This window comes from Condylura cristata, unplaced genomic scaffold, assembly GCF_000260355.1.
Source record: "Condylura cristata isolate star-nosed mole 26May11 unplaced genomic scaffold, ConCri1.0 scaffold00022, whole genome shotgun sequence".
NCBI lineage: Eukaryota > Metazoa > Chordata > Mammalia > Eulipotyphla > Talpidae > Condylura > Condylura cristata.
In genome coordinates, this window is record NW_004567123.1 from 30,588,707 (window position 1) to 30,616,254 (window position 27,548).

At 40.2% G+C, this 27,548-nt stretch overlaps 1 protein-coding gene across 11 annotated transcripts in view; it reads right to left on the reverse strand.

The window, feature by feature from the left end:
* STAU1 (staufen double-stranded RNA binding protein 1) overlaps nucleotides 1-27,548 on the reverse strand; it is a 45,718-nt gene that overhangs the window by 17,740 nt on the left and 430 nt on the right. For 4 of the 11 annotated variants that reach the window (XM_012728376.1, XM_012728377.1, XM_012728375.1 and 1 more), the window contains exons 2-7: nucleotides 19,151-19,220; nucleotides 12,648-12,936; nucleotides 10,727-10,851; nucleotides 7,362-7,518; nucleotides 5,301-5,439; nucleotides 3,909-4,074 (exon numbers count right to left, since the gene is read on the reverse strand). In XM_012728376.1, coding sequence (XP_012583830.1) covers nucleotides 3,909-4,074; nucleotides 5,301-5,439; nucleotides 7,362-7,518; nucleotides 10,727-10,851; nucleotides 12,648-12,852 — 792 coding nt within the window. In that variant the 5' untranslated portion in view covers nucleotides 12,853-12,936; nucleotides 19,151-19,220. Of the gene's footprint in view, nucleotides 1-3,908; nucleotides 4,075-5,300; nucleotides 5,440-7,361; nucleotides 7,519-10,726; nucleotides 10,852-12,647; nucleotides 12,937-19,150; nucleotides 19,221-27,548 lie in introns of those variants that run through there. The other 7 variants (XM_012728381.1, XM_012728382.1, XM_012728384.1 and 4 more) reach the window with 5 other exon arrangements.

Genomic DNA, 27,548 nt, shown 5'->3' on the forward strand with positions numbered 1-27,548 from the left:
TCCGGGGCAGGCGGGAATCGAACTCATGCGGAAGCGGCTTTAGATTCTCAGTGCTGTGCTTTAACCCGCTGCGCCACCAGGGAGGGCCTGTTTGCTCGTTTTTTTTAAGTGGCTCCCCCAACTCAGGACAAGCTGTTCCCTCTGCTGGGAATGTTCGCTGTCCTGCTTTTCACTTATCTTTAGTCTCAGCTAAACTCACTCACCTCAGAGGGGACTCTAAGAACACAGCAGCCTTACTCCAGCTCAGGCAGTCGCCTTACACTCCCAGCGTACTTGTCCATCTTAGCACTTGCTGTACTTTTGCTGACACATGTTAACTACCCACCAGCTCCGTTCAGCCAGGGGGAGGCAGTGTCACTATCTCCATGCATGCCTGCCATCAGGGCCCAGACTAGATCTGCCTTTAAAAGAAACTGTGACTTCAACGATTGTGTTCAAGAGAAGAGGAACTGAACCACCAAACAATCACATTCTCTACAAATTTCAACAACCAAGCAATTTGTTCACAACGCTAATTTGCAATGCCGGCATGCCATGGGCTAGCGGGCTGGGCGCCAGCAGAGGTGTGCCCCATTTCTGATGGAGAAGCAGGCCTTATAGCGAATCATGCAATTCTACTTCCAAGACTATGGTTCAAAAGAAAATCAGGGACAAACATAAAGATGTAACAGTGTTCCTCACTATGTAGTTTACAACCAGAAAAACAGCAAACAACCTTGGTAACCAAACCTATGTTGTTGAAAAAACAAACGTGTATGTTCAAACAATGAACACCTTAGCAGGACTCAGTGTTCAATCTGAGTCCTCCAAGAAGCTGTTAGTAAATGACATGACAACATATTGACAGTCAACAGTGGAAAGGCGGTACCACTGCCTCGCTTTTTCATGGACTAGATACTTGTTTTGTACAAATGTTTGCAGTGATCATTTCAAATGACAATTTTTTTTTAATTAAGAAATTTTTATTGGTCACATGAGTTACTTATAAATGAGTTAAGTTATCTTACAGACATGCCTTGCTGTACCCCTACTACCTAGCTGTAACTGGGTGGTCCCTAGGAGAAGGGAAGTTCCAAGTTCCCTGCCCCACCCAGAAGGAGGGTGGAACTGAGCAGAGAAAAAGGAAAGAGAAGAAGAGAGAAGGAAGGCAGATGGAGAAGGAGACCTAAGGAAGCCACATGGAGCAGCAAACATGTGATGAAGAAACCGCTCTTGTTTCCTGACCCTGGACTGGTGAAGGCAGATGTGGGTGAGATACCTGTAGGGAGGTGACTATGGCAGTGTTTATATTGATTTTGATTTTGCTCTTTTCCTCTCAGATTTGTCTGGCCATTTCTGACCCTTTTCCATGGGTCCCGGCCAGAAGGTGCTTTAGTCTTGTGGCAGGCTTTCAGGCCTTGCTTTGGGCCAGTCCCTTTTGGGTTGACTTTTGCCCACGAGGGGATGGTTAACTTCAGGTGTTTGATTTAGAAGTTACTTTCTTTGTGCTCCGTATTGTATATTCACTGTATTAAAGTCACTTTTCATTAAAGCTTTATATGTTTTGTTTTGTTGCGGCGGATGGCAGAACCCACTTAGAGCAGGCAGGTTTTGAGACTTCAGGGGTGTCTCTCTCTGAATTGAGGTGCCCTATAACAGATTTGCTGCCCTATAACATAGCCGCCAGAAGGAGCAGTAAATCGGGGCAGCTGGTTTAGGCAGGAGGCCAAGTATTTCACTTATCACTTCAAAGAAAAAAGTCCTGTCTTAGTCAAGGATTTTCATCTCTGAGCACTGCTGAGGCCAGCCTGAGTTATTTGTGAAGGGCACTGTCTCCGCTGCGAACCACGCACAGCTAGATGGGGGCGAAGAGGAAGAAGGCGCCAGGAAAACATCACCCGAGAGCACGTCTGTCACCACGGAAAAATGTGACCACCGCTGCCCCTTCCAGTACTTGTCAGCATCGAGACCTTGTTAGCAATACTGGGGGTACTTCCCAGGAGGACTCAAAGGGGGAAAACTGCCTGGGATGCGCAGTAATACTCAGGACCTGAGAGTCCCGCACATTGACAGGGCTTTAGAGTCCATCTAAATGCTCATTCAAAAAGGAGTAAGGCAAAAGCCAGATTCCTGGATCTAGACCTAGACCTACCATGTTAGAATCGTGTAGCTGGACCAAGAATTTTCTTGATTTATTCAGAATCAGTTCAGAAGTGACAACCCACCTATCGGTCAGTGATGAGTGGTAGTTTTAACAACTGCTGGCTGATTAGCACCAGAATCAAAAAATGAAAAGCCTCCAAAGTGACTGAGATTACACTACCTTCAATATGCTAACAAGTCCCACCAATGAGAAGCTCATCCCTTTAATTTCAATAAATCTTCCTCCTCTAAATGACAATCATTCTCTTTTATGTGGTCTTTAGTGGACCCTGAAAACAGATTGTCTACATTAGAATGTGTAACTGTATGGAAAAAAGGAAGGCAACAGAACACAAAAGAGACAAAGCCCTCCTGTCTGGCGAGGCATCCACACAGCTCCACAGGGGCTGGGTGGCGCAGGTGGGCAGCAGACACTCGGCCTCAGAACACACCCTGCCAACGGTGCTCCCAGGTTCAGACCTATCGCCACACACACACAGCCCAGTGGTGCCCAAATGGAGCATGTCACAAGATTATTATCTTTATGAACTTGTTTCTTGAGGAGGGAAAAGTCAAATGCCACCTGGGGATATTTTCAGGCAGAGTTTCCAGCTGTGATTAGACGAAATCACAATGTTTGTATTCAATGTGCTTCTTCTGAACCTCTAATGCTGACAGCGCCTTACCAGACAGATCCATAGTGCATTGGCCCTTCTGTGGCATGGACTAATAACTGCCTGCCTAAGACCTAAATCCCTATTTAGTCACATGGAGCTAAAATCCTATCATAGTAGTTTTAAAACATAGCACCCAATGCTTTTTAGACACCTCTCATTCAGAAGTGGGGTTCTCAACACTCTGATTGGACACAAAAGCCACTGAACTATACACATAAGCTGATATTATTAATGTTATATGAATTTTGTCTCCAAAAAAATAGTTCAGCATCTCCTCCTTTTGAATCTCAGCCCTGTGACTGCTGGCCCTAAAGAACACAGCAGTGATGTGCCTGTGCTGGTGAGACCTGAGCACAGGCCTTAAGAAAGGGGCAGTTGTTTCCATTTCCAATCTTCTTAGACACTCACCCTGGGACAGCATCACCACAGTAAGGGACAGTGCTCAGCAGTCTTTGCATGAGAGAACTCTGCAGGGGCCAGAGCCCCCACTAATTTCCCATTGATAGTACCAACTTACCAGCATGTGAGGGAACCACCTTGAAAGTGGATCCTCCAGGCCCTTCCCAGTTGCCTCAGTTACGTGGAGCAGGGACAAGCTCTCCTGCCAAATCCTCCCTATACTGCAGCCTACCAGGCTACCAGGGCAAACAAAAATGCCTACAGGTGTTTTAAGCCACTGAATTTTGTGATGGTTTATGCAGACAGAAACTGGCTTTTCAGTATAATAAAAGTAGCTCGTCAGAATAGTGTCAGAAAATTCTCTAACCTGGAGCCATAACTTCTCTAACCTGGATGCTTCTGACAAGCATCATTTTTTAGCACTTAAGAATTTATCCATGCATGCTGCTCTTCTCAATTCAATCTTGAGTCACAATCTTTCTAGCATGTTCACTCAAAGCTACGCCACAAAAGGAAAAAGGTGGTATCTGACTGTCTGACTCGGATTATCTTTTTAAAAGGGAGGAGGGAAAGAAAGTTACAGGATACAAAATCTTCAAAGCTATCAAATAACAAAAATTACAGACAGCATATTCTTAGAAGGAAGAAAAACACACTTGGGTTTGAGCTAAGCTTCCTCAGCCCGGGCGGGCGGGCCCCCTCGCTGCTCACCTCTGGCCTTTCAGGCGGCGGCTCGCTCTGCAGGATCCTCAAGGCCTTCGCAGCAGCATCATGCTTTGCAGCTTGTCTTGTCTTCCCCTTCCCGTTAAACTGCTGTCCTCCCACGGAAAGTTCAACTTGATAAAGTAAAGGTGGTACTGGAAATGGGTAAAAGTACCTAAAAAAAAAAGGGGATTAGAAAAATTGCTGTCAAAACTGATACACTACCTGTACTTTCTCTGGCCAAGTCCAGGTATTTCCTTCACAGTAGTTCCTTATCGCATTCGAGTCTGCTCGCCAAAAATGACCTCTCATCAACAGATTTTAGAGGGTCCCTGTACTCACACTACATTAGAACTGCCACAGCAAAAGCAACTACTGTTCAGGAGCTTAAACTTACGCTGCAGAAAACAAAATTGATTTACAAATTACAAGGTTTCAATTTATAATACTAATCTAGGTTCGCAAAATCTAAAGTGGATTAAGTTGGCTGAGAGAGAAACTTAACTTGCTCTATGGTCTCATATCTGAGATTAACTCATATACGTGTATCTCCAGAAAAGGCTGGGAATTTTTAAGAAGCTGTGAAGCCATTTAGAGCCTTCACTTCTGGAAATTTCAGTATCTATAGCATGGCAAAACCTGGTTTCTTACATTCCAGAAGCTGTATTTTTTAAAATGGAATTTTCCTCCCCTACCGACAGTCGCGCCCCTCCCCCGCTCCCCAAGAGCAGGGAAATACAAGATTTCCATTTTGATGATCCATCTACCTATTAATTTCTTACAATGGCCAGCCCAAGGTTTTAATGCTTGGCAGTTTCAAGTTTCAAGTCAGATTTTACTGCACCTTACTGGTCTCCAAATTATTTACAGAGCACATAAATTCAAAAGTCAAAAATTACCCAACTAACAATAATGACTAAATCAATGAATGCTGAAAAAGACAAAATTCATGTCATTTGCAGCAACATGAATGGAGCAAAAAGGGATTATGCTCAGTGAAAGAAGCCAGAAGGAAAAAGAAAAATACTGGATGGTCTCACTCACGAGAGGGGTATGGGGTCAGGGAAATTAAGGGGTCAGGGCAAAAAAACAACAGTTTCTAAAAACTAGAAGGTACTCTGCTGTGAGGGAGGGGAAGAGAAAGAGATCAAAACAGAAGCAAGATGAGCACAAGGGACTTGGTGATGGTTCACCAGTGAATTGGTGGCGGGAATTTATGGGAAATACACAATGATGTAAAATGTATGAATTAAAACAAAAAATTTTGTCAAGACAAAGTTCCAAAGGTTTTATTAAAGCACAATTAAGACTGACCTCAACATCTGGCAGTTTCAAAGAAACCAAATTACTTTCCATTCCACAATCTGCATGTTTTCAGCATTTTTCAAAACAAAGACCTACCTTGGGGGATAAGCACCTCCTCTCATGTTGTAGTTATAGGTGGACTGCATCCGGGAGTAAGGGTCAACAGGTTTATACATTGGTTTTTTCCCAAGTTTCATGCACAGTGCATTTAGTTCTACAGTAGGAGTTATGCTTTCTGCAACACAGAATAAACACAAAGAACTGTTTTCTTTCTCACACGTAAACAATGGTCACTACAATAAAAGGTAGCATGCTTTCTACTATGGATTCACAATGCATTTCATGAAATGGTCTAAGTGCTTCACTGCTAAGTACATGAGGAAATCCAAGATTTTGCTGCCATTTCTAGTTATTAATACAGTCAACAGCACAAAATACAATGAAAGAACTATTAGGAGCAAGAAATTAACACAAGATGTTATCAGTGGAAGAGTGAAAGCCATACCTCCCAGTTGTTAAAGTTTCAGTACATATCAAATTCTATTCTATGACTACAAAATTGCACGTGACCATCCAAATCATTTATTGTTTGGGAAATGTTAACCAATACAACTTTGATTGTACTGACTGACAGGTTTATTGGCTTACACTTAGAAGTATGTCTGCACACACTATTTCAAACAACAAAGCAATTATTAAGTACTAACTGGATTCAAAGCACTGTCCAATAAAGCTTGAGGGACACAACTCTTGCCCAGAGACGTTGAAAGATCACAAAAAACACTCAAAGAACTGCCACACAACAGGAAGTAATGCTGTACAGAGAACAGCAGCCCAATGGGCAGAGGCAGACAGTTCCTATCTAGAGAGGTCAGAGAAGGCCCACAAAATACTGAGGTATTTCCAGTCTTGATATTTTTAAGGGGGTTTGACCAGTGGTGATACTTATGAGGAACATGAGTTCTGCATCCATACACAACAGGACCACATACATATATCTTTTGGTTCTTATCTCAGAACTATCAACTTTAGAAAAAATAACATGCTATTCATTTTCTTTTTTTCTTCTCAATCTAATTCATAAATCTTTTAAAGATCATTAAAAAAAAAACAGCCTGGAAAGGTGAGAATCAGCGCACAATCACATTTAAAAACAGCACTTTCACATCAAACACAGAATAACACTAGCAATGGCAAAGTTCAATTTAAATGCACACAAAAATCACTTTAAAGTGCCTCTTTAGAATGTTTATAGAGGAAAATAAAAAAGAAAAAGATTTTATTTTGTGCTATAACCAGTTCAACTAAATTTTGCAGATGAACTGAATTTATAATAACTTTGGGTGCAAAATCAGAGTCACATGAGTAACTGACCTCTCTCTTGCTAACATCAGATTTGTATTTTTCACATAATTTATATAGCTGCATTTTAAGTATAACTTGAATAATTTTAAGGGCACCTCCAACCCATGAAATTTGTATGTAGTAAATCTGAAGAAATACTACAAAGAAATCAAAAGCAACACAAAGTGACCAAGTTCTTCCCGGACCCACTGCTACATACAAGAGGGCCGAGCTGTCCCCGTGCTCAGGGCTGTGTCTGCCGCACCTGCCAGGTCAGTGGTTCCCAACCTCTCACCAGACACCTTCTTTACTAGTATTCTCCCCTTTTGGGCCCCTTGTTCGAAGGAATATTATCTCGTGATTTATATTTAAGTTATTTTCTGATTCTTAATGATCAGGAGCCATGAACTGACAAGCAAGATTTCAGATCAACGTGTGATAATTGATATTACCGAAATATCTATTCAAACAGTTGCAGCTAAAATCTACATTCTTGGCAATCGATGACTTTATTGAGAGAACAAATATATTTGCAGTAAACTTTTCTGAAATCTTAGAAGCCACCTGGTGACAGCCCTCTCAACTCTGGCATCCCCATGGTGACCTCTCCAGATGTCAGGAGTCCAGAGGCCACAGATTGGGAACCACTGCTTCTGAGGTTAAGGATTCTGAAAAGATAAGCATTTGCCACTGGTAGTGCAGAATCTGTGCTTTCAAAATCAACACGTTAGTTGAGAAAGAACTCAATACATACTAAAAGGGTACCTCTAGACACACTTTTGAAAGGAACCTGTCTTGGCCCACGCATAATACCTGGATTCCTTCCTTCGCTACGAAAAGGGCGGGCTATGGGTTTAGGAAATTTTGTTCCTTCCAAAGCTTTGGCAGCAGCTGTGTGTTGGGCCTTTTTAATACTAGATCCTTCAGCTTCCCAGTTCTGATCTCCAAGTGTTAGCTGTACTGTAAACACCTACAAATGAAAATTGTGAGCTCTCAATTCATGAAACCTGATGTCGGCTACAGATGTCACTTGGACCTTGAACATTTTTATAGTCATGGTTTAAAAGGCCAGGTCATTATCTTCATAATTTGTCCCTTCACCCCTTTTCTGTTGTCTTTATAAAAAACACAAAAAGATATCTATATCATTGATTAGCACTGCTCAGCATTTCATGAAGTAACTATGCTTTGAAGACAGGGACTTTTAAATGTTTTGATTATGTATTAAAATGCCAGACACTGATTATTTAGAAGCCATCCAAATAATAACTGTCTTCCAATTACTTCTACTGGGTGAAATTTAACAAACCATATTTAGACACACATTAGTATCTGATACAAATTAAGACAGTATTTGTTTTGATGTTGTGTTTGTGAACTGTCAGAAAAACATCATTAGGACACCAAAAAAAACTAAATACACTTGGGAGTGTTAGCCGGTTTCAAATGCTGCCTTACATTTCCCCAGACTGGTCTTCAGTAGCTGCCTCATTCAGAAGAGAATGAAATCTATAGCAAGCAAAGAGCTACAAAAATTTCTAAGTTCATCTATAAAGAAGCATCCAAAACAATTCTGTCCTTAACAAATACTGATGATGGCCAGTCTCTCTTTTGCTTTTTTAAGTGTAAGGATAACCCAAGCACACATCCCGTCCTTAAAATTAGGCTTTATAGGCCCTCCCTAGTGGCGTAGCAGGTTGAGGCACAGCACCAAGAAGCTAAAGCCACTTCTGCATAAGTTCGCGCCCCCCCCCCCCCAGTGACCATGTGGTAAGGCAGGCCTCTCCTGGCCTGCCCGCAGCTCCCCTCAGCAGTGAGCTTCCTCGCGCTGCCTGTTCTGCTCCCAGCTGTGCCGGGTGAATCCTCTTACCCTCTGCATCTCTGGCCTGTACCCCAGTTTTGTATGAATGAATAAATAAATCTTTAAAAATAAAATTAGGCTATATAATCCTATCAGTACTATTAATATTCTATCAAAAAAAATGAAAATGGATGACAGCACAGTGATCTTTAACTTTGGTATACATGCAAAGAATCACCTGAGAAGTCTGGAAAACCCAATCAACTAAATAGGGATAACCAAGTTTGCCTATTTTTAAGAAGAGCCCGAAGTGATTATGATGCTCTAAAGATTGAGACACACTACACTGAAATTTAGCAAAACCAATTTGAGCTTTTATTTTTCTCCTTTATCACTGAATATCACATCATTTCATGTACAAGTAATGTACATGAGAAGCCTTGATGTAATAAGCACAGTATAAATAGAATAAATTTGGTGCTGAAGGGGAAGGGGCCACGTTGCCTTCACAGCTAATTTTTCTTGTAGGTCTTAACTTCAGGATTCCCTCAGTGCACAGCTTCCACTAAAGGAAAAATTAAATAATGCTCCATCCCCCCCGAAACATGCGGGATCTTCTGTGACAATGCCGCAACTCACAAAGTTACTCAATGAAGCACCGAGAGCAAGCTCTCCAAACCCCAGCGGTCTGAGAAGTAGAACAGCAGAAGTCTGTAATGCTGGGCAACCCCTGGGAAACTCATGGTCCTTTCATGGAAAGACACTCAAGGGGGAAATGCTTTAAAAAAAAGAATGATTAGCGGTCTCGCCCTCCTTCAGGCCTCCCCCTCCTTCAGGCCTCCCCCTCCTTCAGGCCTCCCCGTCCAGCGCTGCTGCCACTCTGTGCCTCCCAGGTGGAGGCTTGGTAGCAAGGTTACAATCCTGGCTTAGATAAAATTAAAAGAACACCAGACCCCGGACTTTTTAAATGTCACCTAGGACGGAATAACTTTTTTCTCTGAACAAATTGTAAGTTTAAAAAAAAAAAATGTGGTTACAAACACACAGCCAAATTGCCAAGTATTAGTTGAAGTGAGCAGGTACATATTTTTAAAAATACCAAAAATAGTTAGTAAAGGGAATCCCAAAGTTAAGGTCTGCAAAAAAAGGGGAAAAATCCTGTAGAAGAAATAAAACAGTTATAAAAAAATGCCTAAATACCTTTTAAACATAAAGAAACATCTCAAATAAAATTAAGCTTTAGAATATTAAAATTAGTTTCATGTGAATGAGATATCTCTGTTTTTCTCAAGTCCACAACTACTTAATAATAATAGCTACCATTTCTTAAACATCTATTAAGTGCCAGGCACTGTGCTCCACACAGTAATACACATTCTCTCATTCAAATCTCACAATAAATTTATCTGGTAGGTATTATTATCCCCATTTTACAGATGAGGAAACTGAGGTTAAAAGCAGTAAGCCAAGTTCCAAAACTAGATATAAGAAGCTAGAATTCAAACCCCGATCTGCCTAACTCCAAAGACAATGCCCCTAATCTTGCAATGCTATGGTGCCTCTTTATGACTGTGGCTGATGTTAGAGTTAAGTAAAAAGTGAAACTTCATGGCTCGAGGTTTATAGGCCAAGAAAAACAAGACATCAAGGACAATTCTCCTTTAATTGCATTATCTTTACTCAAAGCAAGGACCACAAAACAGGAGACCCTTCTCTCATACTATATATATCTTCTCTTACTGCAGTTGCAGAAGATAACTCCAAGATGTACATTAGCACAGATCTCAAACAAGCTTAAGACTGAAATCCTGAATAGTGAGATCTCTAATTACAATCAGTCTTTCAATCTCTAAGATAAAGCGAATGAAAAGGGTAACTAAAATCAGAGACAATTCAAAATACTCACTTTGAGACTAATTTCCACTCTTCTCCAAAACTTTTACCTGGATTGTTAACAAGTGGCAAACAAATTTTCTGGTCACTTCTTTTGCTGCCGAGTCTAAGTTACACATGCAAACAAGCAGGAAGGGAGCCAGAGGCAGGCAATAGCCAGGAAGCTCAGAGCACAGAACACACACAGGAAGTCACCCACGGGGTGCTTGGAAATTGTCTCTATTCAGAATCCTAAACCACCACACACTCAGTGGAGTTTTTAAAGCCAATTACCCCCCAAAGAAGTCTCTTTTCTTGGACCAGTTCTGCCAGAATGAGAAAAGTAGTAACTCACCAGAACACTATACGTTTGCATCTCTTTAAGACAACCTCAGCAATTTGAAGATACAAATTTGAATACAACACCACTTTCAACAGTATAAAAGGACAGAAAAAAACATTCCTGGAGGGTTATAAATGCACAAGCAGTATGGACAATATTTACCTTACAGTGAGCTGGACCTTGCTCACGCAAAAGCTTATACTCAGGCTGAATCTTGTTGAAACGGGCTAACTCATTCACAAGACACATTGGGGTTTTCTCTTTGGGGTGTGCCATGTTAGAAGGAACTGAAAAATAACGTAAGAGCATTGACGTCAACTAGCAGTATATAAGACTGCTGTTCTCCCAAGGATATGAAAAAAAAGAGGGAAAACACATCGAAGGTCTAAGGATTTAGAGCAGCACAGATGCAAACTGCACACCACACTGGGGGCACACGGGCCTGAAGACACAACGAGGGTCTTTCTGCCCTCACTGACGCCAGGGGACCTAACAGAGGGTGTGTCTTCAAAAGAGAGTAGACCAGAAACCATGGCAGGCAAGCAAGAGCTGGAGTCAGATGAGGCGCTGCTACTGGAAGCAACCAAGGGAATAAACAAGGCGGTCTTCGGAGCAGACACAGCGGCCACCGTGGCAGCCATCAGCTGTACCCCTGCGTGTTAGTTCGCTAATCTCAACATGCCAATCCATTTCTCTTTACAACTGCTGTGTTTTCCACACCACTCATTCCTAGGGTGTCCCCTAAGTGTTCGCCAGAGGTTGCCATCCTCAGACTGTACCTATTTCTGACAGTTATTTAAGTAAAATAAAATGTCCTTGTGGGAGGGGGTTTACAGTCAACAGGATGTGAACAGAACACATTAGAAGGAAAAGTAATCAATCCCAGAGGACTGTACAATTTCCTTTTAAGATAGTCTCACATGGCAAAATTTGGGAAAATTAAGTCTCTCGTGGACTACAGGTCAAGCAACCTGAAAGGGCCTGGAGGTGGAGTGCTGGGTGCCATGCAGCTGGTGGGGAAGTTAGTTCTCTGAGAACAGATTTCACAAAGGAAAGGAAATAGGACAAAGGAAGAAATGCAAGGGAAACTGGCAGGCATAAGGAAAGGGTCAAAAAGAACTTGCCGTTGGCAGGCTGGTATGGAAACACCACACTGACACTCCCTTTACTTCACTGGTTTTAACCATTTTGGTGAGTAGAATATTGGTTTTAGGGTGGGGTTTTTTGTGTGGTTTTGTTTTTTTTTTTTTTCATGTTAAGTCTTTTTTAATCAGTAACTCCCTTCCATACGTTTACTTCCCTACAAGCCAGATTTAAATGATTCTAAGCTATTCTCCTTTTTTTAAAATCTCTGCTTTGTTCAATTGCTAACTGGCCCTCACTGCCATTGCTGAACCTTTGAATTCTCAATTTACTTACTTTTTCATATTAAAAATTCAACGCTAACACACTTCTTTGCTTTCTACTAAGTCTGGTTACCCCCTTGGGGTAAAATCTTACAGACATAAAGAAAAAGGGGGCTTACACATAACAAATGTTCTTTTTGTCAGTTCTAGGGAGTAATTTTAAAAGCAGAGTTTTTAATTTTTCCATACAACAGTAAACATTTGAAGTGGTTTTATTATTCAGTTCTTTATTCAAGTCACCACTTTATAATAGACTAGGCTTACTGGTTTATGTTTTGATCTCTTTCTTGTACTTTTTGTTTTGCAGGGGAAGTAACAAATGCAGTCCCCTACTACCAAAATTTGGGGAAATGTCTGAGGTCAGCACACCTGGAGTGTGATAAGGTAAACCACACCCCAGGAAAACCACCTTTGTGATCATGGCACCTCCCCTGCCAGAAAAGTATGCCTTTCTCACACTTCTGAATGGTTGGTCAACTGAGGCCTCCAGAAACATAATATGCAATAATAAAGTGTATTCTAGCTGGGATAAGAAGCCGTGGGTTATAATAATTTTCTTCTGCTTCTTGCAGGTGAATGAGGGATGTAGATTCCCTGCATCTGTAATCTACTTATCAGATCAGAAAACAGGCTAAGAAAACATTTGAAACAGAAGACACTTGGATTTATAAGCTTACCTGCAGCTGCACTGGTGGATGTAATAGATGCAGAGGGTAAAGCAGAGTTTTGAATAGGTCTACCTGCATTTTCAGAGGGCAGAGAGCTAGCAGTAGAAGGAATACTCATCAAAGGCTGTGAGAGAAGAGACTGGTTCTTGTTCAGTATTTGGCTCCCTGAGAGAGCAGCAGATGGGTTCTGAACTTGCACTTGAACTTGAGACATGGTCACTTTCAACAAAAGTGAACAACTGCAGGTAAACAGCTTTCAGTGCAGATTAATTCAGTGCTATGAAGTCTAAAGTTCTACCTGAAAGTTGTAAGGGAAAGAAAATAAAAAGGTAAATTATAGAGATGATATGTACTTGCGAATATTCAGTCAAAACTGGTGTCAGCTACTCAAGTCTGAAAATAGCCCTGTTGGGCATACAGCTCTGTTGATTTATTAGAAGTGTGCTTCTCCTTGGTCTCTAGTAAGATTGCTAGCACTATGACTTTCTCAGTGTCTTTAAATGAATGACAATATTCACATGTTCTACGTGTTAATTTTATGAACAGAATTAGTAGAATGTAATATTTATTGCTAAATATTAAAAACTATGAACCATTGTTTATATTAAAAACACAAATTTTAAAGTATGGAGAGATCTTCCATAGTGTATGGGATATGAAAAAGGTTTCCGGTCTCAAAATTATAAGATACTGGAAGCAAGCTGGATTCAAATATCATTAACCCATTAATAGGTAAATGTGAATACAACTTCCATTTAAGGACCACAGCTCCAGCTCCGATCTGTACCCTTAGAGCTTTCCTTTAAATGGACTGAAGAAAGGGAGGAATTTCCATTTGCACTGGTTTTTTCCTTAAAATGATAAAAAGGTCTGTTTGTAGGTTCATTTAGTTACAGATGAAAAACTTTTGCACCAATATCAAAGTTCATGATCCTGAGAAGCTACATGAATAGCAAAGAAGATGAAGAGACAGATTTTAGATTGGCAATTTACTGGTATGTGAATTTACTGGCAATAAGTTCACTGACAATTTACAGTAAGGAGAGGTACAGATTCTGGGGAGCAGAGAGGAAGGTTGTATACTTCAGCTGGTATGTCCCAAAGACATTATTTATAGGCACCTTCAAATTTTTCAAAAGTCAAAAATAAGGACATTTCTATTCATTCTCATGGCCATTCTTCAAAAGGCTGAAAATGTTTAAGTCAAAAGTATGCAAAAATAACCAGTAGCAACAAAGACCAGAAATAGTCAACTGAAGGAGATATCAGCAAGCTAATAATGTGGAAGCTGTACTACAGTGTTACATTAATGCTTTTTAAAGTCTCACGACGATTTGAAGTTGGACATCTAAGATAAGACGAATGACCAGATCAATTAAGTAACTGAGGTAATCCTGACACATTCCCTCTTGCTGGGAGCAAAAAGGAAACCGGAAAAAAAAGAAAAAAAAAACCCACTAAGTTTAAAAGTGAGTATGGGTAATGGGGGCATAAATATCTTATCCAACAAAATCCCCAACAAGCAGTTGTTCCTGGTTTACTTTTGGAATCACAAACAAAATAACAAAGGTTCTGAAGTCTAGATAACAACCTTATCAAACAAGCCACCAGTGTCCAGAAACATTTAGAAGTCAGCTATGATCCTGTTTCATTATTTTCAGCTGCCAAAATATAAATAGTTTTCTCCTAACCCCTTCCACTCTTTCTAAACTCTCATGAGGCCACTTTTACCCTATCACCACCCCTCAAAAATCATTTATAGAGTACCCACAACTCCACAATACCAACCACAGGTCTCTACGTCAAAAAAGGAAGGCAAAATGTTTGCTCCAGAGCCCCACTCTGCTTCCACATCCACACCCCACTCTGCTTCCATAGCCCAACAACCCTGCCCTGGTGACTCTGAGACTGAATGAACGAACTAAACTTAGAAAGGGCGGGACCGAAAGGGATCACTTTTGGCTGATGCTGTCTAAGTAGGCCCAGTGCCAACATGTCCAGCCAGCCAGAAATACATAGTTTTTTTACAAGTTGTGAAAGAGAACAAACAGGATTTTAATTAAGACTGCTCCCAAAAAAATGTTAACCTTAAGTTCACCTAGGAGAGTTAAGGCTTTATACAAACTGGTTGAAACAAGTAATTCAAAAGAGCAAATAAAAATAGTCTAACCCTAGTAAGACTGGGTATTTTATAGATTTCAAATTTTCAGTATGACCAAATTAAAATTCAACAGTACTCATTTATTAATTTAATACTTCGAAAGAAAGAGGGGGAATGTTTGGTCACCAAAGACATTCAACAATGGCTGGAGACATTATCTGGTTGTCATCACTAGGGGATGGGCGATCATATTGGTGAGTGGGGAGCCAGGGAGACTTTTAAATACACACATACTCATCCACAAGTAAAATGTTTTAATGTAATAAACAGCTCTTATTTTAAAAAACAGAAAATGTCCTTTTCACCTAAAAAGCCTCTAAAAAACTTTATCCAAACATTCTCCTCCATACGAAAAAGCAGGTAGGTATCAGTTATGAACAGGGAAAATATATTCTCTGACTACATAATTCAAAGACCAGAGTGCTTCACTGCTGCTATGTGAGTGGTTCCCAGCAGCATCCAGAGGAGCTGTGGGATCTTGGAGATAATAAACTCTAGATTCGATAGTCAGCAATTCTCCATCTGACGACTAAATCCCTTAATGAAAACGTCTTTTCCTTTAGACCCATCTTTAAGGATTGTTTTCTACCAGATAAATTAGGACTCAAAAGAGACTGAAATGCTTGGTTAACAGTTTTCTTATAGGATAATATTTTAGACAGTAAACTCCGTTTAAAAGTTTGAAACAAAAACGTGTCTCCTGGGTTTTCTCCTATTTGAAGAATTTTAGACACCAACCGAGAAAAACATGTTCCTCTTAGACTCAAATCCTAAATTTTTGGAACACACATAAGCATTATTAACACAGAGAGGGGTGTGATATGACAGTTATATTTGGCTCTTTTAAAAAAATTTTAATTCCACAACTGGTTAAAGCACAGCACTGAGAGCTATTTGCATTCCCTTCAGCATGAATTCAATCCCTGGCCAGGAAGGTGGCCCACATGGCCCAGCAGACCTCTCATGACCTGCCTGATGCTCTCCTCCGCAGTGTGTTTCAGTCCATCTGCCTGTTCTGTGCCCCACAATGCCTCTGGTGAATCCTCTCACCGCCCCTGCACCTCTCGCCTGTACCCCACCTCTGTGTGCACAAATAAATAAATCTTTAAAAAAAAAAAAAAGTGATCAGGCACAAAACACATACTTCCTAACTCAGCAGTGACTTTACCCACACTATATATATATTGAGATTTAACACACACAAAAAAAGCAGATCCTTTTAAAAATCATTTTTACAGAACTACCTGGAATAGTGCTTGGTGTTATTTTCAACAGATTGTTAAGTCACGGTAGTATGAAATAATGTCAGCAATTATGAAAAAGGTTCTTTTTAATTGCTAATCTTTTGAGTAGATTAACACAACTCTATACTTTTGTGTAATAAACATGCCATTTCCCATTGTAACAAGTAAATTTTCCTAACATTTAAAAAGAAAAGCAGCACAGTATAAGTAATCTCAATTCCAGACAAGTTTTTAAGATAGCCACATTTCACTAATTAGCTCCCCTTCTAAGTCTTAAATTTTATGCAGCATGAACACACTGATTTAAAGGAGTACTCAATTTCTTGCTATTATATGGCATCAGCAATATCAACAGCAATTTTAGGATATAAGTGGGAATATCCCCAAATGGCCTGATGAAAAAAATTTATAGTCCTGAATACCAGTTTTCATCCTCTTGACGCCAACACTTTCCGTAAACTCCTTGATAAAATGGCTTGCTCTCGGGGGGAAACAAAATCAACAAAATTAAGTACCTACTACATGTGAATCCTATTTATATGGCTGGAAAAAATCCAACTTTCTCTAGAAGACATAAACAAAAAACCTACTAATATGTTAATCTATTAGTCTGTTCTCTTGAATGTTTTGAGGCTTTACTCAGAGAACCTTCAAAACAAAAAGTAAGAACACTTTTCCTAAACAGTCCTGAGGTACACCTAAAATATCCACCCCACTCTGAACAGTTCCGAGATCCTTTTCCCACATCTTTCTAGCCGTGATGTTACATGCATTCTGCAATTCACTCCCACGACAGCCACCACTGGCCTCCAACTGCACTCCTCCCTCCCAAGGTCCTGGCCTCCCCTGGCCTCTGGAGAAATAGCAATTCACTGACTCTAAACAGAGAAATATCTATAGGCTGGGCAGCAAAAGTACAGAAACATGGCAACACTACCACTCTACATAATTGTTTCCAAGAAGATGTCATGTTAAGCAAATAACGTTCAACAGCAAGCCCATAAATCAAACCAGAAATAAAAGGTTCATTAAAAGAAATATAACTAAGCTACTTAAAAGAAGAAAAAAAGACTATGTCCTCAGAGCTCAAAAGAAAGACACCAGACCCTGAGTCGGCACCATCACCTGCAGGGCGATAAAATCAGCCAAGCAAACGGTGGGGGGAGGGAAATGCACTGGACTTGGTGATGGCACACGGGTGATTTGGTGATGGGAAGCCCAAGGGGAGTACAACTGAGATGGAAAAATGCACAAAATGATGTAAAAATAAACTATTATTTAAAAAAAAAAAAATCAGCCAACCAGAATGCCAGGGCACCCAGGCTGCTCAGACCTTTGCATCTGATACAAGTGACTGAAAGTGGCCCGTCTCACACTTGGTCCACAACCAAGGGGGCAGCGGAGGATTTTCTTTCCACACAAATATAAGCGCTGGGTGGTCCATTTAAAGAAAACATTTGCTAAAAGGAAACTCATTATTAATTGCTCAACCTAAAAAACCCTTCACAATCTGCACTAAAGCGAAAATGTGTTGTTGCTTCAGCTTAACACACTGCAAACCTCTTTCCTAGTTTTAAAACCTCAACACACTCCTACCCCAACCTCTTCCTAACAGAAGTTCTTAGAAATAACTAAACTCCAACATTATTTTTGTAAGTAAAGAAGTGTTTTTAAAAGTCAGTTTATAAAAACAGGAAAATGTTTTATGTCAACCAATCTGAGTATCTGTTCATGATCTGTTGAAGATTTTTAAGAGCAGAACAAGAAGGATTTGCTCAGTAAGTTAACAGGCTTTTTCTTTCAAATAACATAGTCCGTAACCATGTGCTGTCCACCTTGAAACACACCTGCAATCACTATCATCTTGATGCAAAACATACCAGTGCCACCACCTTGTTTCTAAGAAACCAGTCTTGCTGCTAAGTAGCAGCCAACAATGCTAAATCAGAGTAAAACTCCTGAGCTGTGTCTTTCAGCTCTGCTCCCAACTCAGATAACAACTAAATAACCAATTCTTGGCAATCCGCTGCCTCAGTTTCCCCAAAACTTTGTTATAATCAGACATTGGATAAAGCCGCAGTTGTAGCACTCTGAAAGCTAAAACACAGAAGGAATGTGAAGCATGGTAAGAGTTCTAGAGTTTGGAAAAAAACCATTATACAGATTCAGTATGATGGGTGTATCCATTCAGTGTGATGAGTGCATCCATTCACCTAGCTTTATACAAGATCTCTAATTTCCTTAGGTTTCAACTTCCTCATTCCCAAAGAAAGTTAGGTTAATTTAGCCACTAATAACTACCTCAGAGATACAACAGGATGATGTGTTCTTGTTTCTTAGAGGGAAGGTGCTAAAAAATCATAAAGCATTGGGATCTCCCTGGTGGCACAACAGGTTAACGTGCAGCACCATGAAGCTAGCCGTAGCCGCCGTTCAGCTTCAATGCTGAGCTCCTTCCCGGGCCAGGAGGTGACTCACACAGCGCAGCAGACCTCCCCTGTCCTGCCCACAGCTACCCTCAGCAAGGTCAATCTGCCTGTTCTGTTCTCCACTGTCTCTGGTGAATCCTCTCATCACCACCACCCCACAGCTCTGGCCTGTACCCCAGTTCTTGAATGCATAAATAAATCTTAAAAAAAAAAAAGAAAAAATCATAAAACCATAAAAATCATAAAACCATAAAATCCTACTTGGTCTAATGACCACAAGTAGCCTACACTAAATGGAGCCTGCTTCAGCGCTCTATCACAACAGAAAACAATGCTGAATTTCTTCCACAAGCTTGAGAGCCAATCTGACCAAGCTGCTTGTTGACCAAATTATAGTTAATGACAACTTCAGTGGTTAAATTTCACAATTTCATACATTTCTCTATACTTAACGCATATGGCAGTGTTGGCTAGGTTTTACATCTCTGCCAACAATTTTTCCTGCATTTACTTTCTAATTAAACCTCAAGAGTAAAAAGAAACTCAAATGGCATAAAATTTCTTGTCTCTCTAATATTACAGCCAGAAGTAAATCATTTTCCACAGAAGTCACTGATGAACTCAAGGACATTACGGATTATGAAAAGGCACAAAATTACAGAACCAAGTTATGTGTACCTTAAAAAAACAGCTCCAGGAACAATGTTGTTTTGTTTCAGTTCTGAGATGTTATATGATTAGCAAACTCCTGGAAAATAAGAAACAGTAATTTACTAGAGTAGAAACAGTAATTTTCCTGAAAATGAAGATATATATTGCTAAAGATTTAGAAAAGTACTAGTACTCGTAAAGTTTCTGTAAGAGTATCATGGTGCAAAGCAGCACAGTGCAGAGTCTCTAAAAGACACAACAGCCTAGGATCAAGAACATTTTGCAGACACATGACAACAGCAGACATCAGAAGTTTTCTTTTTCAGTCTCAATACTTCCTGTAAGAGGGCTGTGAATCTTCAGGACAAATTTTCTTCAAAGGAACTAGTTGCTATCACACACTATCTGATCACACAAATCTGGTTTTCAAATTTAGGGGGTCTTATCCCTCCTCAAATACAGGCTGTTTTACTCATAAAAGGACAGTCATGTCCTTACCACATGCCTGGTGATGCAAATGCAATTATATGGAAGGAGTTATAAAAAGGCACTCTGTTTATAAATATTCTTATATTAATTTGCAAAATATGAAAAACACTTTTTATCTAGTAAATCCAAGTTACAATCATGCTCTAGAACAAGACTTCAGGTGTTCTAAGTTAAATTCTCAAACTCTCAGGCCTTACTTATCTAAAGGTTTCTCCCCTTTTAAATGTTGTAGTCAGTAACAAATAGAATTCCTTACCTGGGTATGTGTTTGTATTTTTACAAAATAAAGGGATTTCAACCTAGTACGGAGGCTTAACAGATAATAAAAAGTAGCTGGTTCAATGTCCACATGATTTCAGAAGCAAAACCATAAATTCTGATTTGTTCAACAGTATTTTAAATTCTTCATTTTGTTCAGTATACTGTAATTCTTCAGTATACTGTAGTAGTAGTAGTACACTATCCCTGTTGTTCCACAGCCTCATCCATTCAGAAGAGCTAAGATAACTAGGAACTGAAAAAGATCTCTGAGCAGCTCAACACATGGTAAAGTCACCTTTTATCAGTAGTAGGGGCTGTCCGTAATTTAATCCATACTTAACAATGATGGTAAATTTGGAAATTTAGCTTTCTCAACAATAGTAAAAAACTAGAGGTGGCTCAAGGGGTAAGTATCAGCACTATGAAGCTATCGGCAGCCACTGTAGATCAGTTGGATCCCAGGCCAGGGAGGTGGCCCATAGGGCATTGATGACCTCTCCCATTTCCCCCCTGCTCCCCTCAGCAGTGTATTTCAGTCCATCTGCCTGTTCTGCTCCTCAGTGACTCTGGTGAACCCTCTCACCCCTTCTCCTTGGCACCATGACCTATGTCCAAGTTCTTGTATGTATAAATTTTTTTTTTAAAGTAAAAAATCAGAATGGAAAAAAAGGCACTGCTAAACTCAGATATAATGACAACAGTAAGAAACAACTGCCAACAATTTAACCACAAAGAGAAAAATCAGTGGGTGGGAGGTGGGGGATACAGCAGTCTGCCACTATCTGGGTTTCAGACATCTTTACGCAATACAATTGATGGCTAAAATTTGTATATACCTTCACATAGGAGCAAACTCATTCTTTGAAATCCCTACTCTCAATGAGAATCCAAGCATCATGATTATTACCAGCATATCTATGCAGCACACACTTAGCCCAACCAGTGGCAGAGATAAGACTGACTGAGCTATCCCAGGTCCCTTCCCCCCTCACTCAAGAAAGCAGGCTAAAATGCAAGGAAATAAACTGAATTCATTGCTTTACTCACCTATCAGATCTTTACTAAACACCCACTATTTTACAGGCACTATTCTGGACACTGGGGAAAGACAAGTACATAAATACCACGTAGTTCCTAACCTTGTAGAATTCACATTTGTACAGGGATAACCTTGAGCCCAACATGCACTGAAATAATTTACAGTGCTATTATAATTATAATAAATCATTCTTACCATGCATTACCTCATGACTAAAGATATATAGGATCATTTAAAAAAAAAGCTGTGAAGGGCCTATCTAGTTAAGGTATGTGGAGAAAACTCTTCTGATTCAGGATCTGAGATAAGGCTTCAACAGGTATTCAGCTGAATCACTGTGAGTAAAGTATACTTGTAGGTTTCAACCTTTTAACACTAAGTGGGTTTGCCACACCAATGATACAATATTCCTACAATTCTTGAATGAACTGGTAACATACATGAAATGCTAGTAAATTATGAAATGTTATACCAAAGTTATAAAGCTTATCCCAAAGGGGAGTCAATATAGTAACAACTTAAGAAGCATTTTCTACTCACTTCATCTCGAGAACAGACACATTTCTAACTTTTCCATGATTAATGAGACACATGTATGTCATCACAGAGGAACAGGTTAGGTCATTTTGGTTGAAGCTAAACACAGAATGGAAACTCATACCTCATCTCACTAAAACCCAGGTCTAATGCAGACTTAATTTCATTGATCTAGACTTTTAAGATCGGCCATGAGACATGACTACTGCCTGGGGGGTCAACCAAGGAAGCTTCTTACTAAGGAGACCATAGATTTATAAAGAAAATAAACTGGAAATTGTCCAGGAGGCAATTCAATACCAAACACTAAGTTACAGTAAATATTCCCAATATTAGCCAGGAAATGTTAAAAATGGAGGTGAAACAAAGATGTTAACAACTACCTATCCCTATAGAGCTAACTGGAAGCCATATTAATTCATTTCCAATAAAGCAGAATACTGTAATTCTTTTTAAAAAAATTGCTAAACAACTTTGCCTGTAGTTAATAAATCATTTTCAGTGAACTTCATGAAGGATTACAGCAGTAATTTAGGAGCTAGCTTCCTTCAACACAAAGATTAATAAAACTCCCCCCACCACCAATTTACTTCTAACACCCCCCCCCCAGGAAACCCTTGAATTAGTTTATAAGTTGGCTGGACTGAAGCAATCTATTACAACAAACAAAAGTAAACTGTAAATCTTCAAACTATTTCAAAAGAATGACAAATAGAGTTCATTTAAGACTATTACTGAACCAGACTTATTTTTTCCAAGTTGGCCTAAAGTTCTAGTGACCAGGAGGGAAAGCAGAAGCACTGCTCTCACATAACAAATCATCCTAACAAAAAGCACCTGAGCATAATGAGCGGGAAAGAGGACCGATCCCAGCAGACACCAGCCCTCCCTGAAGGACCTCCATGTCCTCAGTCAGCAAGACATTCTTGAGTGTTAGAAATACAACATAAATAGCATCTACTTCAACCTATGGCCCAGAGGAGGAGCTCACTGAATAGCAGCTTTTATAATGTTAGATAAATTAAATCCGATTCCTTTTCTACATCAAGTAACTCGTACCCCAGTAATCCTAACCTGGTATATAGTAGATCAAAAAATAGTAGCAAAAATTATTATCCAGCAAATTCACTAATCCTATCCTCCGTCACATAAACATCTATAAAAGTAAACTTATAGCTAAATTCTGTTTGTTAAAAAGACTTAAAATGGGAATAGAACATGCTGACTAAAATCAACCTACTCACTGGGCAACTCATTCTAAAGCTACATCAAATATAGAAACCCTGTGATGAGCAATCATTCTCATTGAGAAAAGACCCGAGGATACTTAAGCAGATTTCCTTAAAGACTTTGAAGTCTGGTAGATATGACAAAATCTTCTAGGACAATTATGACCTCTGTGTCATCTTATAATAAAAGGGCCTGTTTTTGCTTTCTTCACTGTTACAAACTCATGAAGTCATCACACTTCTCTCCCAAATTAAGTTCCAGATTAAACAGAAGCAGATGGGCTACAGATTTAATATTTTAGAAGACTAATTTTTAATTGAAAGCAAATACGTTTTTGGATAGCTTTTCCTAATTTTGCTTTCAATAAATATATTGAGGAGCATCCTGAATATATGCCTTTAATAAATGAAGATGTATAATACAAGAAAATATAATTAACAGTCTGTAGATTTTTCTATCTTCATCTGGTGACCTAAGTGTGAGAATGTAAATATTTCAAAAGTGGATGAGGCTGGGCACTCCCTGGTGGCACATCAGGTTAAAGAACAGCAATACAAAGCTATCACAGCCACTGCAGCACGAGTTCAATCCCTGGCCAGGGAGGTGACCCACATGGCGCAGCAGACCTCTCTTCTCTTGCCCGCTGCTCCCCTCAGCAGTGTATTTCAGTCCATCTGCCTGTTCTGCTCCCCACTGTGTCTCTGGTGAATCCTCTCACCTCCCCTACCTCTGGTCTGTACCCCAGTTCTGTATGCATAAATAAATATTTAAAACAAAACCAAAAAAAGTAGATTAAGTTAGTACAGCAATTTCCCCATTTTAAAAACAATTTCCTTTGTTAAGGTTTTCTTAGCTCATAGCATTAAGTTATCTACAAAACCGGTATCCAAGCTATCTATCCAGTGACATTTGTTAACATCAGTATAGTGCTACAGTTATAATCCAATTAACTTTGTTAGAAATTTTTTGTAATACAATATTGAGGAAAAAATAACCACAGCAACAAGTAGGTCTTCTCATAGCCAATCTTTAACATACATATTTTTCAGAACAGCATAAATTCTATAGTCCTGATTTTGACAAAGCTTCCTTTATAGAAAAGCTCTTGCAGAAAGTTACACCAACATTATAAGCACACAGGACTCCATCATCAGAAGTTAAAACCACCTTTTAAGATATAGTGTAAAATAAAATCTGTCCTTAAATTCTCAAAAACAGTTTGTGGGCTCCAAAATCTCATTCTGAAAGAAAGAAAGCTCTCATTTGAGGGGAAGAAATTTACATTTTCCCCTAGCTAAAAATTCTGTATCACTAAGTATGAATTCGAATACGATTATCCAGTTTGGAAACTCAAAAACAAGGCCACTGGAACTGACTTAAACATTCCCACAAAAAGGTAACTTTCTCATCAAAGTTTCATCTTCATGCTAGTGAATTTAACTCTCCCTCCATCCAGGAAAAGGGCATCAGAGAAAGTTGCCCTACAAACTCAGTCCCACTCTACACCCTCTGTAGTAAACCTTTGCTGTCTTACCGGGGTGAGACAGTGGATGATACAGAATCCTGCAGCCCATGTTTAATGATTACAACCAGAATGTTAATGGACTGAACTTCAAAGTTGGGGGTGGTGGGTGGGGAGGGGGTTTATGAGTCATACTCATTTCTAAATTTAACATCATCTGTATATAAATGGACTTTCTGGATACATCTCAGAAGAGTGATTTAGGCTGAACAAACTATGGTACCAATTTCAAATACTTAAGTTTTACTTCCAGCCTAGTGGAAAGCATTAGGCATTTTTTAAAATAAAGCACATTTTGTGTCCTCTCCTACATAACACATAGCTCTCCATCTCCCGGACTGTAGTAAATAACTAAAACATAAAATACATTCTCACTGTACCTGATCAAGTGAAAGCAAGCCTACAGAAATGAAATAACAATCATTACAGCTCTAAAGCTGGAAACTGTTCATGACCAGAAATTCGAAAGTTAACAATGACAACTGTACTACTATTGTGAGCTTCTGTGCAGGGAGCGAGCTCTCTTTAAATAAAGAAAAACATGAACAGGTCTCCCTGGTGGCACAAGGGGTCCAGTTTCAGCACAAAGTGTGTATGGTGGGGGAAGCGGGAAGGCACCCCCCTAGTGGCACAAGGGGTCCAGTCACAAAGTGGGGGTGGGGGGGAGAGGCGCCTCCCTGGTGGCACAAGGGGTCAAGTCTCAGCTGTCTGCACCCACTGCAGCATGAGTTCAATTCTAGGCCAGGGAGTGACCCACATGGCACAGCAGACCTCTCCTGTCTCCCCACTGCTCCTCAGCAGTATACTTCAGTTCATCTGCCTGCTCTGCTCCCACTGTCCCTGGGAAATCTTCTCCCCCCCCCAACCCCCACTTCAGCCTATACCTTAGTTCTTGGATGCATAAATAAAATACATCTTAAAAAATAAAAAAATGAACATCTAGGCATGTAATTCATTCATATTTACTGAAACTTTGTACATATAGCTGTATGGTGGTGGGGGTAGTCTTTAGAAAACAACCTACAACAGAGGGTTTTGAAATCAAATATCCTTTGCTTAATTCTTAACCAAAGTGATAGCAGCATATTTACACAACTACTGGAAAGAAACTTTGAAAGCTTCATTATGAATTATTAACTGTAGTTCAACTTGGATACAAAGTTATTCTCTATTAAAAGTGGTTTAACAGGTAGGTCTCCACCAAAACAGCACTAAGGGTATCTGTAGTTCTGACTGCTTTTCAATTATAGTCATTAACAGCTTAAAAATTGTTTTTGTACACAAAGAAGCAAGGCAGTATTTTAGGTCAGACTTTTGAGGGGCACAAGCGTTCGGTCAAGAACTAAATGGGCTGCCTATTTTTCCTGCTGCACAGTAATTTTGTATAGAGATGAAGAATCCAAGAAACAAAAGAACTTTGATTCTGTAAAAAGTAAATTCTGTGACATATTAATAGTCTGGAGCAATGTGATAAAACATATGTTTAGGATTTGTTTCAAAATAACCCAGTTTGGGGGAAGGAGATACAACATGTTAACAAGATTGACCTTGGCTATGAGTTAATGATTACCAAAGCAAAGTGGCCAATACCTGGGGGTTCTCTATATTATTTGACTTCTGTATGTCTTCCGTGATAAGCAGTTTTTTTTTTTTTAATTAGGTCATCTACTACAATATTAAAACGCCACTTTCCTAACACCACAATTTTCCACCTGGCAGAAGACATGGCTTGTCTTACTTGTATAGTTGTTTGCTTTGCAGTGGTTGTTTAAGGTATTTTTAAAGAACCATCCCCAAAACAAGATTTTAAATTAGATGATGGAAACAAGATTTTAAATTAAATGATGAAGGAAGTTCTAGGAAAAAAAAGACCACTGTAAATCAAGACAGTTTAAATAAAGAAATACATTGTCTAAAACAGTCCTGATATAGGAGGGCCATTCAGTAGCATAAACACACACTTCTTACTTTTGTAAATTTGAAACTCCATGTGTTACATTTCCTTAATGAAGGGTACACCCAAACAGCAAATACAGAATTAAACGAACCTCCACCCACTTAAAAAAAGGTTGCTGTTTTTAAAATCTCACCTGTCACCAGGACTTACTGAAACTGTTCTCAATAATTCAACATTATTTTTAGTTTTCACCTCAACAAGCAGTAGTTTACATCTGGTAAACACACAGACTCCTGAAAGGCCAAAATCAACCAAAGACGTTGTTTAACTCTTTCCACCACCCGCTAAACAATTAAAAGCTACAAGCAGAGGGGAAGAATGACCTTAAAAAAGTCCCCACCGCCAGAGAAGAGGCAGAACAGACTGAAGCACACATCTCCGCTGGAACAGAAGAAAGCTTCCACATAAGCAAGACTGCAACACGAAGGAGGGCGAGGGCTTAAAAGGAAAGTCAGCCAACAGGGACGGAGGGAATAAAAGCAAAGCTGCAGTGAAAAAAGTTAGAAGTTAGAGATGTGGCGCAAAATGGAGACATATTTTCAGGCTTTGTACAACCCCCTCCTGCTCCTGACACACTGTAAGTGCTCGAAAAAGGTTTGCTGAACTCCAGGGAAGCTTCTGCCAGCAACTTTCCCAGAAATGGAATGACAACAAGCCGGATGATGGCAGGAAAAAAAAGGAAAGGTTGCTCAGGCTGAAGGAGCTGGTGAAAATCTTGCAGTTGGCTCAACGGAGATGGAAATAACAGCATCAAGCGTTTGCAGACTGCTTACTACAGAGTGTCCCAATTACACATTCACCCCTTTCGGATGTTCACCCAAAACAATGTCCCGGCTGCGGCGGTGGGCACGCTGAACAATTCCGCCCAGACGGGTAGAAATCCAAACGGGTAGGTAGGTCAACTTCTGCCCACTCTACCATGAAGTTACACCTTAATATCGCGCTAATAATTTATGCAGACGGTTTATTGGGACACGCTGTGGGTCTGGCACTCTGATAAGCGCTTTACACGCCCCATTTCACTGAACCTTAAACGGCCTGAAGAGGCAGGGACGGTATTAGCCCCCCCTCCCCTTTCCAAACAAGACACAAAGAGTTTGAGAGACTTGCCTAAGGGGGTAGAGCTGGGATTAGTGCCCGTGCCGGCCCTGGAAGGTGCTACAGACCCTGCCCAGGAGATTTACATACTCCGGATCTCACGGGCTTAAAGCGGGGTCCCCTCTCCCAAGCCCCCCACCCCGCCCCGGGAATAACTTCGGCATCCCTCCAGGCACGCGAGGAGGAATGAGCAAAGGCGGCGTGGCACCTGTCTCTGGCCCCAGCAAGCAGTGGAAGGGTAGGAGGCGCAGAGCCCAGGCCCCGGGCGCCCCGAGGCGGGGGGCGCGGGAGG